This window comes from Poecilia reticulata, linkage group LG12 (assembly GCF_000633615.1).
Source record: "Poecilia reticulata strain Guanapo linkage group LG12, Guppy_female_1.0+MT, whole genome shotgun sequence".
In the NCBI taxonomy this organism is placed as follows: domain Eukaryota; kingdom Metazoa; phylum Chordata; class Actinopteri; order Cyprinodontiformes; family Poeciliidae; genus Poecilia; species Poecilia reticulata.
The window spans coordinates 14561194-14579229 of NC_024342.1; the positions used below are offsets into that span (position 1 = coordinate 14561194).

The 18036-nt window shown below is 39.7% G+C and overlaps 1 protein-coding gene across 7 annotated transcripts in view; it reads left to right on the forward strand.

Annotated features, from left to right (window-relative positions):
• Nucleotides 1-17745, forward strand: part of strbp (spermatid perinuclear RNA binding protein) — an 88069-nt gene extending 70324 nt beyond the window's left edge. For 6 of the 7 annotated variants that reach the window (XM_017307886.1, XM_017307885.1, XM_008424015.2 and 3 more), the window contains 8 exons: nt 692-775; nt 1269-1477; nt 3145-3297; nt 3575-3709; nt 4239-4379; nt 4975-5104; nt 5939-5992; nt 11516-17745. In XM_017307886.1, coding sequence (XP_017163375.1) covers nt 692-775; nt 1269-1477; nt 3145-3297; nt 3575-3709; nt 4239-4379; nt 4975-5104; nt 5939-5992; nt 11516-11610 — 1001 coding nt within the window. In that variant the 3' untranslated portion in view covers nt 11611-17745. Of the gene's footprint in view, nt 1-691; nt 776-1268; nt 1478-3144; nt 3298-3574; nt 3710-4238; nt 4380-4974; nt 5105-5938; nt 5993-8330; nt 8893-11515 lie in introns of those variants that run through there. The other variant, XM_008424016.2, reaches the window with a different exon arrangement.
• The last annotated feature ends 291 nt before the right edge of the window (nt 17746-18036 follow it).

The following is an 18036-nucleotide window of genomic DNA, read 5'->3' on the forward strand; positions in this document are numbered from 1 at the left end:
CAGCTCTCAAAGTGACATGTTGTCTCTAAATAAGACAAACATGGAAGTTCTTGCCATGGAATTGGACTGAGCCGGAGTTATTCAGCAAAAGAGAATGAGCCGAGAATCCAGTCTGATAGATGTTCCTATAATTGGTAATGCAATGGAAACCATGTGCCGTTTGCCTTTCACTTCATATTTACCTTCTACTTTGTTGAAGGTAAATACCCCAAATGAAAAAATCTGATGTTTTGTAATAACTCACAGTATGACGCTATAAATATTTGTATGCTGGAATTGCAGTAGCTGTGCAGGAATGCTTCTTCTGCTCCTGCTCTTATCAGAGAGGAAAACTCACAGGAATCTCAGAAGATATTGAACTGGCCCATTTCCAAAACGATTCTAATGGAAAATCGACTGTGGGGCTTTTAATATCTTATGTCGCTGACATGGAAAATTGCCGAGGCATTTACAGATTAAGGTGCAAGTGGCAGAAGGGCTTGTGTTGCATGTCTTCCTCATTGTTTGACTGTTTTCTGGGCCGCCTGTCGGTTCTGTTTATCTTATCTGCGAGTTTATCCATCTCGTTCTTGGCTGGCTGTTTATGTTTTTCCGTGACATTCCCTCCCTGTCTCGCTGTCACGCCTTTGCACCTGTATATTCTCGAAACAAGTGTTTGTGATCGATTTTTAGCTTGTCCTCCACCTTTTAGGTTTAGGGCTAAAGAGGCCATATGAAGATGGAACGATGGACGACAAGGACCTCATTAAGAAGATGAAGAGGAACCTTAGGAAAGGTGAGGCAGTGAACACTGTGTTATGATCAGTTATTTTAGTCAATTATATTTAGGAATATTTGAAATGATCAGATCTGTTTGACAAACATTTAATGCACGACGAAATGTTTTAAAATGAAGAACCGTTTTGCTTCACAGAAAAGTCTCACTTCTCTTTGGAACGTCTTTATTTCCTTCCACCTTTTTGTTCTCCTCTTCCCTCCCTGGAGGCAAATCAATAGTATTGATTGCCAACATTTTAGCTTGACTCCCAGTCATCCTTCACTCTTTCTTGCAACAGTGAGAGGATACAGTGATCTAATAATGAGCAGTAGAGAAATGAAGTCATCTGTAATAATAATACAAACTGCTGGCTAGAGTGAAATGCATTAAAAGAATATGATTTATGAGTACATTATCTGAATATTTGAAGTTGGTCTAATTGCTGCAGCTTGACAAACCACTATTAAATCTCCTTCTTAATGTGGATCTCTTCCGTCTGTAATTGCCGCAGTCCTCGACAGTAAAGCCATAGACTCCAACCAGCCAATGAACGCCCTGATGCGCTTGAACCAGATCCGACCCGGGCTGCAGTACCGCCTGCTGTCCCAGTCGGGGCCAGTCCACGCCCCGGTCTTCACCATGTCTGTGGATGTGGACGGAACCGTCTACGAAGCTTCCGGCTCCTCCAAGAAGACAGCCAAGCTCCATGTTGCTGTCAAGGTGAGGTGGAAAATGCAGGAAACGATGCGAGGCGAGGATAACGGGCAGCTGAGCTGTCTGACAGATACACACTGATGGAGATGTAAAATAATCATTGCCTGATTTTGATACGGATCAATCGAGGAGGGTGGAAAAATAAGTTTTCTATTTGTTTGCATCACCAGTAAATGATAAGCAGCTGTGAATGATGTGACCACATCATTCACAGCTTTAATAGCTAAAGGCACTGAAGTTATTATCTAAATAATTACTAGCTTCTGTTAAATTAAAGGGCTACTTCAGTTTATAACAAATCTCTACTGCGTTTGTTCAAAATCTTAACATATTTTTGTCTGATCGGTCCTGAACTGGACAGAAATTCGCTGATGGAGATTAATCGAATCCTTTACACAGTCATATAGTTTTGTCGATTGCTTCAAAAGTGCAGAAGGGCACATTTTAAAGGCTAAATCTTTTACGTTTGGGGAGCAGTACCACTTTTCACTCTGTACTCGGTAAAATATATTTTACCTGAACCACCTGCCACCCAGCAGAGGCTTTCCTCTGGATTTTCATTCCTAATTGGTTAGTTTAAATGCATCCAGAAGCACGAGTTTGCAGCCATTTTTAGTAAAGTTTCTTTAAACTTTTTAAATAATACTGATACCATGTGTTTTTACTACAAGTTGTCACAATCTGGGAATCTCAAGATACCCAATATATAGTTTTGTTTGAACAGCTCTTTTCACAGAAAGAAGTCAAAATCCACGACTGCCTGATTGATTTTTGAGGCTGTTTAGAAAGAGATGGCATCTGGTTTTCAGTTTAATTATCACATGTGGTTAGAAGTTTGAACCGTCAGATCAGAATCGTTTCATTTCCGGTATGTTTATTACGATGCACTTTTCACTGTTAAGCCAGTGATAAATTATTAATGCTCCGGTTTCTTCTTCTTTTCCCATGACTTTAAGCTGTAATTATTTTTTAGGAAGGCTGATCGGTAAGGAGAAAAAATCTTTATTCTTAAACGTAGAAAATTTAGGATGGTATGAAACATGTACATATCGGCCTATGCCAATTGAATACAAATGTGTATAAATGGCATTAGCAGCTGTAACACCTTTATTTATTAACAAAGATGTTAGCGTTAATGTTTGTGTGAGAAATAATGGGTGTGGGCAAATCCTTGTAATCCTAAAGTGCTTGTGAACAAAAAGGCTCTCCAGTCCACAGAGCTGGGATAATCCGCCATCCACTCACTTCCCATAAGGCTCTTTCTCTCCGTTTTTTCACCTTTTTTCTATTCTCCCGCTCACTCGCTGCTTTTCTTTTTGAGGCTTCGTCTTTTTCATCTGTTATTCCGTCTCGCTGCCTCCCAGACAAAAGTGACTGGCCCAGCAGCTTTGACACAATCGCCAACTGCAAACAGAAACTCCTTTTCTCCTTCTTCTATCTTCTCTCTCTTCTATACTTGGTTGTTCTTTTGGCCGCTAAAAGCAGGAAGCCCGTATGACTCCATGCAGCTTTTGCATTGGAGTGTTTTTCACTCTGTTGCAAGGATAAAATTGGCATTATGCAAATCTCATTTCCTTTCTGCGCTATAAGGCTCTTTAAGTCTTGATTAAATAAATTTGCTACAGATTTTTTTTTTTTCATTGTCTTCATTTTTGTTTTCTTCCCCACCTAAGGTTCTCCAGGCGATGGGCTACCCGACAGGTTTCGACTCGGATCTGGACCCCATGAGCTCGGATGAGAAGTCTGACAGCGAGGGAAAGAGTGAGACCTCCTCACACTCCAGCAATAACCCAACACACTCCTCAGACGGTTCCAACACACTGGAGGTGAGGAGTTTGAAAATGGACTGCCCAACCAGTTCAAATCCAATTTTTTCTAAGATTAAAAAGTGAAAAACATTGACTGAAATACAGCGTTGCAAATGCAGAAAAAAAACAACATGGCGGTTTCTGTACTTTTGTTAGACCTTCTCTGTCATGCTCCGCTCACTTCTTAGCAACTTCCTTCGCACGGTACACTCCATCTCCCAGGTTTACTGTTGGCGGTGTTTTCGAACGAAGCCGTAAAGTCAGCTCACGTCAATTCATTCTCTTCACCACCAAGGTGCGAACTCAGGGTCCCATCCTAACGGCGAGTGGGAAGAATCCTGTGATGGAGCTGAACGAGAAGCGACGAGGCCTCAAATACGAGCTGATCTCCGAGAGTGGAGGCAGCCACGACAAACGCTTTGTCATGGAGGTGAGAACATGCGGACGAAAACATCCGCGGAAGTGCTTTTGTCATGCATGTGCTCCCACGGTGAAGGAAGACTCGCGAAAGGCGCAGAAACGCACAATCAGACGCAGCCTGATCAGCCGGCACACCCAATCAGTCGGTGTGGTTCCTGAGGCGGGCGGCCCGTTCTCTGCGGGGCAGGTTGTTTTCCAACACGCCTGGCTGCTCCATCGCTCTGCTGATTGATTAGCAGGTCTACTTGACAGCGGGGCATCACTAAACAAGCTGTCCGCTCAGCGAATCTCACCGGCTGAGTCACTGGTGACGAATACGCACAGTTTAGTCACTTTTATTTAGCCATTTTTAATGGGTGTAACAAAAAAAAACGAATGATTTCAACAGAGTAAGACACTCTCAAAAACTAGAATCCTCGCACTTCTTTTATGTGAAAAGTAATCGTTAAACATTTTTTCACCTGAGATTCTGAGGATTCTCTCGGTGTGTGTGTGTGTGTGTGTGTGTGTGTGTGTGTGTGTGTGTGTTTCTACGTTAGGTGGAGGTCGACGGGCAGAAGTTTCGTGGGGCTGGCCCCAACAAAAAAGTAGCAAAGGCCAGCGCTGCTCTGGCAGCCCTGGAAAAACTCTTCTCTGGTCCCAACGCAGCTGCAAACAAGAAGAAAAAGATTCTGCCTCCGGTAATGAGACACGCATTCGCCGCATGCCAGACACTGAGGGCAACCTGTTCAATCTGAAACAACAACAAAACAGCCAGGCCATTCTTTCCGCGTGAGCTTTGAAAGTCAGAAATGGCGAGATGTAAACAAGACGAGACAATTTGCCCATGCTGTTCAGCCAGCTGGAATCGATAAAACGGTTTGATGTGTTTTCACAAGTTGAGCCAATCAATAACTGCCTTGTTTTCACATCTCTTTAAACTTGTGCGCTGCTTTATTTCATAAAGTGCCCTTTTGGAACAAAACCACAAACTTCAAGGTATTTTCTTGGGGTTTCATATGATAGACAAACACAATAAAACATGTTGAATTGTGTTTCAACATGTTTTGTGATCTATGTGTCCATTTATTTTTTTCCACTCCAAAATTATTCACTGCATTATGTTGATATATCATATTAAATCATAACAAAGTAATAAAGAGCCTATAACGAGGCAACTGCGAAAAAGCTCAAGTGGTTTTAACGTTTTTCAAGGCACTGAATGTGAACAGAAGCACAAGGTTTTAACAAGGTGAATCTGGTGTCACACTCACACTCGTGCATGTTGACGTTTAGACCAAAGGAGCGCTGGCGGCGGCGGCAGCGGCCTCGGCAGTAGCAGCACAGGTAGCAAGAGGAAGAGGAAGAGCGGCGCTGGCAAGAGGAGCCTTCGTCAGTGCAGCTGCACCTGGATACGTCACACCGGGTAAGAGAGGAACGGGAGAAAACGGTGACGCAAGCAGGTTCAGGATGTTGCTTTGTAGTTTCTGGATTTTTCTGCGTCTGTTAGTTGTCATTGAATAATAATTTACTAATTTTATTTTTTATTTTTTTACTGTTTGATCTCATATTTTTTCTTATATTTGGTGCACAAGTTTGTTTAGATATAGGAGTTAGCTTTAGTTTTTTAACTGTTTTTTATTTGCTCTGGCTTTCAGGCTGCTTACTTATTCCTCTCAAAAAAAAAAAAAAAACACACAGAACAAAGCGAACCTTGATTCAATTAGTTATAATAGAAAAAAAATCAGGCATTTCCTCATTTCCCTCAGTAATCTGAAGCAGGGGGATAATCACCATGTTGAGTAGCTACGTGACATTTTCCTGCCCATTTATTTGGTTATAATCAGTTATTTTTCTGTTTTTATCCTGCCTCTGAACCTCTTCGTGATCTTGTATTGTTTGTAATGTTTGTGTTCTTTAGTAAGACTTAACAAAATTCACTCAGGTGTAGTCATGGCCAAAAGATTTGGGACTGAAAACTCTTGGTTTCTCTCAGCTAACCTCACTGCTCCAGTTTTTTTATAGGTTTATAGATCAGATGAAAAATGTATTTTTCAATGAAAGCCTCTATAAATTATACCGTTGAAACAAACAGATCTAACTCTGCAGCAGTGAACTTTGTTAAAAAAAAAAAAAAAAAACATCTGCCAGTCCTACAACTTTTGGCCACGTCTGTAGAGTTCATAACTGAGCTTGGAGGCTTAGCTTGGACTCAAACCAGCACAGGATTGAATTAGACCCTGTAACCTCTCCTCAACAGGCTTCGGCACACCGTACGGCTACAGCCCGGCCGCAGCAGCTGCTCCTGCATACGGTACGTGCTTCATCTTGCCTCTTTTCTCCTCTCTCTTCCCCCATGTGTAACCTCCATCCCTGCCTAACCACATCTGGGTAGAGTAATGAGAGCAGCGCTGGATGCTGCATCTGCCAACACTTCAACTCTTGTTGCATCAGATTATTTCCATTTCTCAAATGTAGTTCTACTGTAAACCGATGTGGGTTTTTAAGCTTATTCTTCACTGACATGCAGAGCTTAACTTCTTGGCTTTTCCTGCCGTGGATCTGTTTGTGCTGTTAATGGCTCTCCTGCTCCACTTTTCTATTGTCTAAAACTTTATCCACTCTCCTTTGCACTCACATGTTTCTTTAATGGAAACAGAAAATGGCAGACAGCAGCTTTGTACACCTGCCACATCTAACACAATAACTGGATGCACAGTCTGCACTATCCTCCTCTTTCTTTCTAAGATTAGCAGATCACAGGAAGCTGTCTCTTTTCTTTTCCTCACTGCTCGTCACTTGAATCTTCACAAATCCAAACAATAAAGGTCTAGTTTTTTTAAATTCCACATTGACCTTCACCGTCATTAGTTCTCTCCATCTGTGCCCCTGATTCACACAGTCGTATTTACCTGAACAGACTCGGCCTTGTTCAGGTCTTGTACACTCCTATAGCGTTCCCAGCCGGGCGTGTCAAAGGGCTCTGTGTGCTCAGAGAAGCCGGACTGAGGCCTCCGGCAGGCATTTAGTGCACTCCCTTGAGAATCCAGCAGCCCTGAACATGAAGCAGTGCTCAGTTTTTTTGTGTTTGTCCGAGGTGGAGCGAGGGCTCGTGTGGCAAGTGTATCATTTCCCTGGAATTTGCAGTTTGTGCGGGTTATTGCGACAGCTGAGTCTGTTTTTATTGGCGTACTTGTGTGGCACGTGCTGCCTAAATGCTGTTCAGTGTTTTTACTTTTGTCAACAACCAAAAAATGTAATGCAAAGATAATAAACAGGGGAATAAATACAAATATAATATTGGATCACCTTCTCTGAAGTCTGTGTGCATTTCATGGACTACAACTTGTGTAAAGCTCCAGGAAGCCGTTATAAGGTGTAAAATTATGTAACCAAATAAAGTTTATATGTTTGGGAGCTACTAGTATAAACAGAAGGAACTGTGTGATTAAATGTTTCTATTTGGGTATAATGCAGGTTTTTTCACATTATTGGTTGGTATGTTTTTGTTTTATACTCCTCTTTATTTTATTTTATTTTTTACTAAATAAAGAAATCGACCAACAAAAACTCTTAGACATAAGTTAAGAAATTAATAACGGACATTAGTCACAAAGATTTTTTTTTTTTTTATCACAAATTAGCTTTGGAGTTTTTAGATCAAACTAACTCTGAACACAGAATGTGAAGTGTCTCCCATTAATGCTGGTTTTCACTACATGACAGTGCAAACTCTTCAGCTCTCCTTCACATCAGTCTTTTGCTCTTTTTTTAAAATCTTTTTCTGCCATTTTTCTTACTTTTTACAATGTTTTTTGTTTGCTCATTACAATGTTGTTGAGATCTGTAGACGTGGGTTCGTCTTACAAATAGCCTGGGCTAACATTACCACTTCAAACCGTATTCCTTTAGCTTCCCCCCCACAGTGCAGGACTTTAAGCCCAGCTTCTGTTTTAACTGGTAAATGATCTCAATAAAGAACTGAAATCTAGCTAAACTAGGATGGGACTGATGAAATGGAAACACTCTGTGAAATATTTCTTTTTTCCTCGCAAGATTTTTGTCTTGAAGAAATAGAAATGTACATCGCTGTCAGAACTAGCTCAATTTCACAGCAATTGAACATTAAATATCCTTTTGGAGTTTAATATTCTCAACCCTTTACTTCTAAACACAGCTGAGTGACAGAACACAGCAACAAGTGGGGGAACAGGAATCAAAACTCTGCACTACATTAAATGAGGCTAATGTCTTTTTAAAAAATTACATCTCTTTGTGATTTTTTTTTTGTAAGTCACCATGTTTCAGATCTCAACAATAGAAGCTGTAAAATAATATTTTTTTCACGTATATCTAGAAGTCAGCTGTGTTCTTTTTCTTCCACTTATCTCCCCTCCTCTTCTTCTTTTTCCTCGTTCTTGGCTCGTTTAACCACTAATGAGCTCTGTCACCCCGTGCACAAACATTCCTGCCTGCTTTCACACCCTAACACCCCTTCCATCTGGGAGGACTGCCTGTGAGCTGCCAGGTGTTTGTTGAACATACTCACAGCATAGTGTGTGCTACAGTGAGCATAGACACTCTTGGTTTTTTTTCTTTTTTGTTGCCCAGCACTCATGCAGAGCTATGCTCTTCTCATGTCTCCCCTCTAGGTTTGCCCAAGAGAATGCTCCTGTTGCCTGTCATGAAAGTGCCCGCCTACCCCGTCCCTCACTACCACTTCTTTTAGTACAGGAGACACACATACCAAATACAGCAAGCATTTTTTTTTTTTAGAAGGGAAACTCAGTCTGTTTGGCTTTTTGTATTTGCTTTGTTTTTTGTTTTTTTTTACTCCCTCTATTATGGGATCTGGATAAAAATGAGCTGAAGATTTGTATAAGAGATTTTTTTTTGTTTGTTTGTTTTTCTTACTGTTTTAAAAAAACTTTTTAAACTTAAAATCTGCAGGTTCTTAAATGTTAAAAACAAAAAAAAACTTGAAGGATTTGTACTGTGAATTGTTACCTCAGTCTTTGAGTCTAAATTATATATAAATGCCTGTGTGAGCTTTTTATTATTTTGTTAATTCTTTGCTGAGGAGAGGACATCCTTTCACGACACATTAAGTCACATTTTCTGTGTATAAAGGAAGTAAGAATGTGAGCTGTGTGAAGGATGTATAAGAGTGTATCTAAGATGCTGAAAATGTAATAAAAGTTAAGCTCAAATTAAGCTGAACAGTTCCTGTTCTGTATCTGATCTGGAGGCTTTCTGCTGATGGAGGCTCAACGCATTTGATTCATGTTCCTTAGAGCAGTTTTACTTCGCAATAAGAGAGGATTCACCAATTTTATTAAAAAAAATTTTGCAAGTTTTGCACCTCAAGCATTTGAATAAGCACCTATGAATCCCAGTCTCCTTCTTTTACTCAGATGTCATGTCGGTCTTTTCATGTAAATCAGTTCTGCTCAATACATCCTTTTGACCTGCAGCTCATAGATCTTGGGAGAAAAAGGTCTGAAGATAGTTGATGAACTCGCAGTGCTCTTGGGAGATCTTCTGTGTTGCCCTCATCTGCAAGCTTTTACTTGATGGAACGAAAAAAAATACTTTTTTTTTGCTGTTTTGTGTTGTTTTTTTTAAAGTTATTTACATTGTTTATGTTGAATTTCCTGCACAGAATCAGAAATATGTTTATTCTGCTTAGACATCTTTTTTCCATTTTTGACATGAAGACATCTGAACTTAATCACAAACCAAATGCAGGAAAAAGGAGCCACACTTCACAGTCCATTTTCTGATTTGCTTCTGATTATTGGTGACTCTTTTCTGTACATGTTTATCACTGGACTGATATCAAGACATCTTCAACAAGAAGTGAACTCACTGTAAAATGACCTAACTTTAAAAGTAAATTTAAATTGCAGTCATAAGTCGGCGCCAGTCAAGACACAGTTATGTCGGCTCTTCACCATGTCTGGTTCATCCAGCCAGCGAGGGATAACAACCCCTACACACACACACACACACACATATCCTCGATGACGTCTCCTTGACTACAGCCGAAGCATGGCCGGCGGATGAAAAGACTCTGTGTCTTGTCCAATGGTTGGTTGAGCTCCATGAGATTTTTCATCTGAATTGTCCTTTCAATCTACATGATTGAAGATATTTTTTACTTCTGCTTCTTGTGCTGTGAGGTTTGCTTTTTGTATCTAAGGTTGAAGTTCAGAGAACAGAAGAATTTGTTCATGTCTTTTCCATCTTATTTAAAACAAGCCTCGACATATTCAGATTTTCTTTCACTTCCTACTTGAGTTTCCATGCTGCAAAACGGAAGAAAATGTTTAATATTAACAGAAATATCAGGATGGCAGAGTTTGACTTCAGTTTTTCTCAGGTCTGGATAAGAGTCTGGACTTTCTTCCCTATCTTGATGTCTACATTGTATTGTAGACATCCATTGTTTGGTCTTTCCTTGTGTATTTCCGCCTTTCCTTGCTCTCATGCTTTTTTCCTTCATGGTGTCTTTACTTTTTTCCCTACTTGTTTTTCTTTCTTTCTCTCTGTCATTCTGCCCTTGTTTTACTGTAATTTATTCCTTGTGTTCTTTCTTTCTTTCTTTTCTACTTATGTCCTCTTTCCATTCTGCACCGTTTCTAATTCCTCCTCTGTTCTTCAGTTTTTCTTTTCTTGTTTTCTATTCTTGTTTTCATCCATTCTGTTATTGTATGTATATAATTTTACTGTATATAATTTTACTGTATGAATAGTTGCCTCACTGAATTTGTACTGATTTTCAGTGAGTTTATCTAATATTTATCAAACTGTCCTAATAATGAGCACACAAGATGGAAGTATTAGAGATTTATTAGGGGAAAAAAATAAAATACCATAAAAAATACACTTGTATAGTATTAATAATTATTGAAACATGCAAAAAGAAAAAAAAAAAAAAAAAAAATTTTTTTTACCATTTTTTAAAAGTTTCTAATAAAGATTCGTCGAATACAATCCTATATGAAACTCTAACTACAAAAGTTTTACTCAATAAAATTTTTTTTTACAGGGTTTTGGAAGCATGTAGCATTTTATGGTGAGCAGTTCATCCTGTGCTTGTATTCAACCTTTTTAAAAGGACTAATGAAATAACCCCGGCTCCATGTTTCTTTCAGCTGCTCTTCCCATCTTATAATCACAATTTAGAAAATTTACAACAATAGGCCAAAACAGAAAATTAAAAATTCTATAATCTTTTTAATATGATCCCATTCATGAAGTCAACAAAAGGCAAGCATAAACCAGTAAGGATTTACTCACGTCATCATGCTGAATGCTTAATGTGGCTTACACAGCAGACACTGTCTTGTTTAATTCTACTAATAATAATTCTAATAATTCTACTAATCACTATTGGGCTCTTTTGGACTGCATGTAGAACCTGGAACGGAGTATAAATTATCATCTGTGAAGCAGCCGTTCACAGATGATACACAAATGTTATATATGTGACAAGACAGAAATATGTTTTAAGGTTGGTGCAAAACAAAAGGGTTTCATTCTTCCACCTAATTTTCAGTTTTTTTTGGGTGTGAGGTTTTTAATATGCGTTTACTGAAGTCAAGAACAAAAATGTCAAATTTTCCTTATTTTTTAGTATGTTATTATTGCAAATGTAGTTGATTGGTTTTTACAAAATAGAGTACAGAGTATTTTGAAGAACAAATAGTCTTTTTTTTCTAAATAAAATGGCTGAATGAAGAGTCATTAGCTGAAGTACATTAGTCTTTAAGGAAAGCGTTTAGTCTTGCTCTAATCAGCACATCTCCTCTGTCTCTGCTCTTCATCACTGCAGGTGGTCTGTTCATTGACAATCCTTTCTACCAGCCGCGTACCATCGCTCCTTTTATCATTCACCTCGGTCCGCAGGATCTCTTCTCTGACTTCTAAACGCAGGAAGCTGTTGGGCGCCACTCATCACACTTTTTTTCTCTCTCTCTCTGCCCACCGGACACCTGGCCGCATACTCGTCCACCTGTTTGTCTGTCGGTCTGAGCGAGGTCGCCTCTTACTCCATCCGGGCCGACGGAACGATTGGCTCGCTGACCCGGAGCAGTTTTTCGATTCGGTCAGAGAAACGGTCCTACCTGCTGACAAGAGAGCCGCCGCTTTTCTTTTTCTCTCTCCGCCCAGATTATCCTCCTCAGAGGAGAGCAAAATTTACGCAAAGCAATACTCGGATTTTACGAGAAACGTGCAAGAGTGAGGCTGAACTTTGGTCTTTTTCGTATAGCAATACACCTGAACTCGTCTCTTAAGCTACTTGAGAAGATGTGAATGTCCCACGGAGGTTTTACTCAACACAGCATTGCAATAGCTGATTCTGATTGTATATTCAGTGTATGTGTGTGTGCGTGCGTGCGTGTGTGTGTATGTGTGACTATAACATGACTATATACACATATACCAATGGTGTATTTCTATAACAATGTGTTGATGAAAATAACATTAATATATAATGATGTACTTATGTAAATACTCTATAAAGTCTAATAATTGTTATAAAATATTTTAGAATTATAAAGTGAAATGTAACTGTAATATCACAGCATAGCTTTTCTTCCAGTTTTATATACACTGAGCAATTGAAGCTAGTTCTAGAAAATGCATTATCTTTGGTATTCCTATTAACCCGTGCTAGTAGAATATTAATGCTTCCTACTTTCCTTACTCCTTTTCTCTGTCTTTGATGTCTATCTGAGCCTTTCTGAGCACGCTCTCTGCCGCCTGTGGTGTGTTTACACGGCCCCCAGACAAGAGGCGTGCCCTGCTGTACACACAACTCAAAAAAACAAAACAAAAAAAAAAACACACACACACACTTTTTGCCTGTCAGAAAGCACATTTTATAGTCTCACTGCTGGCAGGGAACACCGTTGTTATGAGCACTCTTTGTATGTGCGTTTAATGTATGTGTTTGCTCTAATGTCCGCTCTCTTCCCCCTCTGCCGTTCATGGACACACACACACACACCCATCGACCAACAGAACAATCGTGAGCTCCGTCTCGTTCGCCTTATAGGGTCCAAAAGCACAGCTGGCTTCTCACACACTCCTAAGTTATCGTCTTTGCAGCTCTTCCCTGTCGGCTGGCGGCGATGCAGAAAAAGCTTAACTGCACATACAGCACAAGCTAACTGGCAGACCTAATTACAGATATAGAAAAGAAGGAACTATTCAGTGAGAACCGGAGGCAGCGTTTGGCCATTTTTGTGTGCCGTTAACGTTTTGCTGAAGCTTTGACTAAAGATTCAAGTCCAATTCAGTCTGTTCTGAACTTGTGTTGCCTCACGTTAACATGTGGGCATTGAAATAGTGTTTGGTTTTTACTGTCAAAAAGAAAAATCTGGGAGGAAAGTGTTAAGAAATTTCGTGAATTTGGTCTAATTTGCTGATTTTTCTGAGGTTGGGGTTCTGTGGAGTTATCAGTAGTCAGTATGTGTCTCGGCAGCAGAAACTAACGGTAGAAACGGGGAGCGGTTTTTTATTAAACTTTAGGATGTTTCCTCTGCATTACTTTGGCATGATTTAAACAGGTAGGATATGCTCTACATGCTTTTCAGCATAGGTTACATGCATGTGTCACAATGGTTTGGCCATTTGACTTTAGTTGAATCTTGGTCAGGACGTCACTTTGGGAAGTTTGCATGTTTTTCCAGCCTCCACTGATAGTCCAAAACGGTATGTTTGGTTCATTGGCAACTCTAACTTAGTTGCATGTGTGCATGTTTGAATGACCTGTTGCTCTCTGTTCTGGCATTTTCTTGAACTGTTGACCTATGTATGGGATATTTTGCCTCTTACCTGTTGAATGTAAAAGGCAAAGTTTGAGTTGTTTATGATTGGTGAAACCAATCATAAACTATATTCTTTAAATCTGCTGTTAACTTCACTTTCCAGAGAGAATTCCCCATATCCAGCAATTTCTTGTCCGCTTTCTTCCTCAAGTAGTATATTGACTACTAATAACTACTTCACAGAACCCTAATTTGACACCAAAGCTGTCATTTTCAGACCCTTTTTTTGTTTGTATTTTATTTAAGTAAGTAAAGTAAGTAAGTAAGTAAAGGCATGGTTCCTGCATATTCAGTTGTGTTTTATTAGTAATCTAGTATCTGAGGGGATTTGAATGAATATGCATTTATAGATCCTGCAGAACACAAAGTTCAATAAAATTGTACATTATTTTGGTTTAAATTTATTGCTAAGCTAGAATCAGCAAGAGTCTGTGGTCAGCTCCTCTTGGCAAGTTAGAGGCTCTTCACCCGCATTGTTTCTTCTTTCCATCCTTTAAAAGAAACCAGGTGTCAGCCAGCAAAGGGAAAAATCGAAGGGAATGTGCTTCAGATGGCTTTGATTCTCCCGTTACTCACTCTGAACTGGGCGCACCGCTTTGATGTGTGGAGCTTAAATTAATCAGGAATGACATCTGAGGAAAACGTCGATACGTTTTTGAAAGTTAATTTTTTCAAAACAATAAGCCAAGTCCTTATTGTTAAAGCTGGATTTTTGTGAAGCACATTAATCACGCAGATCCCGACTCTTGAAGAGAAAGCATGATCCGCCGACTAATGATATTGATTAATTACATAGATAATATTTGAGATAATCTTATCCAAAAGTCTGATTTAGACGGTAGCTCTGCTTGGCTCCTGTGGCGGCTTTACATGCACGCTGTAACACTCGGTTGTGTTAAAACAGACCTTCCCTGTCAGCTGAGTTTTTCTGCCTCCTCTCTCTGCCCCTGCGCTCTCTCCCCAGATGGCCCTCATTAATAAGGCAGACAGTCATACCTCAGTGAGCAACCTTTTCATTTCCCCTCAGACCGAACAGACACGTAGGAGGAGTCACCCTGACTGCTGACCCCGTCCTCTTGGCTGTACGGCCGCGCGCAGAGGACGGGCAGCGGAGCGAGAGCTCAGACAAACACGGCCGACCTGAAAGTGGCACAGGTGGTCCAGAGGGGGAAGGTTCCAGAACAAGGCGCATCCACAGTCAAAGAGGCGCTAATACGCTGCAGAAGGCCGAGGTCCCAATGTGTGTCGCTTGTTAAGAGCGGAGTAATGGTGAAATATGTGGAACAGTCAAACTGGGTTGCAGTCTGCAGGACTGTGCAAAAGTCTCAAGTCTTCCATCATTCATTACGTTTTGCCTTCGTGGAGTAAGACTTCTTTGAAGCTTTGTTTTGTCTTGAAGCAATGTCTCATCAGACATGATGAAGTTCTTTATTTGGACTTTGGCTGCTTGGTGCACAACAAAGACAAAATTGATCTTGAAATGAATAGATCCTAAACCTAAAGGACACTGTGTTCTGTCAACACAGAGTTCAGCCAAGACCCAACTTTAAATGTGATCTCTACACAGAGGTTTTCAAACGTTTCATAAGTTTTTCAGTTATAATCATTTTCCTAACCGTTTTCAACGAGAAAAACAGGAGGACTTGGAGTAATTTGTTGTGGTGTCAATTTGCAAAAAGACAAAATAAAGCCTAATTTTTTTATATGAAAGTTTTGAGTTGATAAGTGTAACAGCAAGGGTAACAACAACTCAGAATGTATATTTCCTATCAATGAAGTACAAGTGAAAGAACAAAATGTCATTAGTTTGTTTTGCCAACAGCCTGTTTAATGATTTTCCAACTTGGAACAATAACACGGTTGAGTTTGATTTGTTGTTTCCAGATGGAGGTTCTAGCTACAGATGCCAGTAGAACAGGTCAGTCACCACCAACACTTTTTCCTTTTCTTTTGAAAAACGGTTCAGTGACGATTCTGGGGACTCGTGATTAATTAATCTCATTTGCTGTTGGTGCTTATTGGCTTCAAGTCACAGTTAATTTGTTTGTATTTACCTTCCTAATAGGTAGCACAAACAGGAGTACAACTAAAGGTTGCAACGTGAGCTGGATAGTGTGGATAGGAAATGAGTGAAATAGCAGCTAAAGTCCAAAGAGGAACTTTGATAGATCTTCAAAATCTGTTGAGCAAGGTTACCTTGAAGTACTACCAGATCGTTTCAAACTTGAGGCAAAAGAAAAAAGCAGTTTTTCAAAGACTTGAGCTCTGGTTTGCATTATCACTATCAATTTAATAATGAATTAGTCTGTTTTTCCAGAAATACTATGATATTCTATATTGTGATGTATTGGTGGTTTCCCTGACAAAAAAAAACTAACAAAATAGCAATCATGTAAGAAAAATAATATTTTCAATTATCCACATTTAGTACTGACATTTTTCTTGGCAGGTGTGTGTAATCATGCAACCAACAAAATGACTAATCTCCAGTATTTGTAACAGATTCGGATGCCTCGTGTTAGACAGAGTAGTGTGCGAAGTGCTGGTCCTGTTTCGTCAGCTGAAGCGATGGTTTTCCAGACATTTGAATCTTCTTTCAACAGATCTTCTAAACAAAGCACAAATTGCACATGAACAATACACCTGCACATTGTACTCAGGGCCACCTGACAGACACACACAAACACACGCACACACACACGCGCGCGCAGACGTATGCAAACAGACAAACACACCCAAGCACACTTGTAATCAAATGTAAATATGTCAGCTTTTAAAAACTAAGCACACATACATGATGTGATATCCTCTCTGCTTTGTCGATTGTAAATGTGTGTGTGCAGTGTGGAGTCACACGTGGTTGAACCTTGTTTGTTCTTGAGGATTTGAGCCATGTTTAGCTGAGAAAACACGTCCCCCACCTGCTCCGTTTATTATCATGGTGCTTTATGAGGGGCTGTCTGTAGCACTGTACATAATGGGTCTCTGCTGGGAGGGGACAGGGAGGAGTTCTGGCTTCCTAACAACAACACACAAAAGGTTTTAGATGCTGCGAAATGTTTGGTAGTTCAGTTGCCGTGAGGGACTTTTCTTTTAGCTTCTGCTTGGAGCTCAATTATTTGTAATCTTTGGTAAAACTGTTCATTTTTATTTATTTTTTCCTCTAGGACAGGTTTAATCCAGACACCAAAGACTTCCAAAGGCTTTGTTGCGTAAATCTGACCAATCTGAGAGTCTCCTTTGGAGTCATGTGCACAGTTTGGAGGCGTGCGCGCAAAAAGGTGCGCAAAAAGGCCTGAGCATTGTGCAGTGTGAACCAACGGAGAATCTTAAAACACCTTTTTGTAAGAAAAATCTCCCGTACTTAACCTCAGAAAGCAAGCGGTGTGCTGCATTAAGATAGAAGAAGCATTTTGAAGATCTGTCCGACTCTCCCGTTCTCGTGTTCCAATGAATGTAGCAAAACAAGCTGACCGCTGAACTCATGGTTCACCCCTCCACCCCCGAGTGTGTGTAGGTGCATCTGTGTCAGAGGACGATGGCGTGGCCGTTTCACACATATGCACACGCAATACCGCAGTCCCAATGAGCATGTCGTTGCATACTTTCTGGTCCGCTGATTGTTGAAGCTCCTCCTGATTAAAAACGATCAAAACATTTCTGTTGGGAATGTACACTGTTGCTGTAGTGATTGTCATGTAGAATGTATTTGCTCATAGGAAGAGTAAACTTGCTTTTTTTTGTAAAGAAGCATATATACAGAATATATATGGTTGAATCCACACACATATATATAAATATATATAAACATCTATATATCTTTTGAGCTGCCTGTGTGTGAGGGTTACTTTGGGCGCATCTACCCTGTTAAGATTCATATTTCTTTCCGGATTTGATTTGATTTTGTTGTTTCCATTAATGCCGTTTTGACAAATGTAGTGTCTTACGAGTGTTCAGGTTTTGTTTTTGTTTTGTTTTTTTTCTGTGTAAATATAATTTTTATTTTGTTTTTTACAAAAAGGGGTTTTAAAAAAAGACTGTTTTACGATGCTGCCTATAATTTAACAAAGTGATCTGTTCACAGAATCTATTAATTCATCAAAGTTGTGACACGTGTTGAGGTTATGGTGGACAGAAGCCGTTGATGATGAAGAATGAGGTTCGTTTGTCACTGATGCTGACATAAAATATGCTTGACAAACTGAAAATAAACTTGGGAAGTACTGAATCTCTTGTCTTTTGCAGATTTTTTTTTAAAATATCGTTGGCTGTACTGTCTTAGGTTGTCTATATTTTGTTTAAATTGTTTAAAGTGATGATTGTGGAACGTTTAGGCATCTGGGAATTTCACCAAAAATGCGCAAAAAAAAACAATGTGTTTGATGTGTTACCTTTACAGGCCGTCCCTCGATTTAACTCGAAATTAACGTCAACCTGTCAAACTTACATTACACGACATCAAAATATAAGAAGGCAAAGTTTTAACGCCTGAATTTGAAGAAAATATTGAAACAAATCT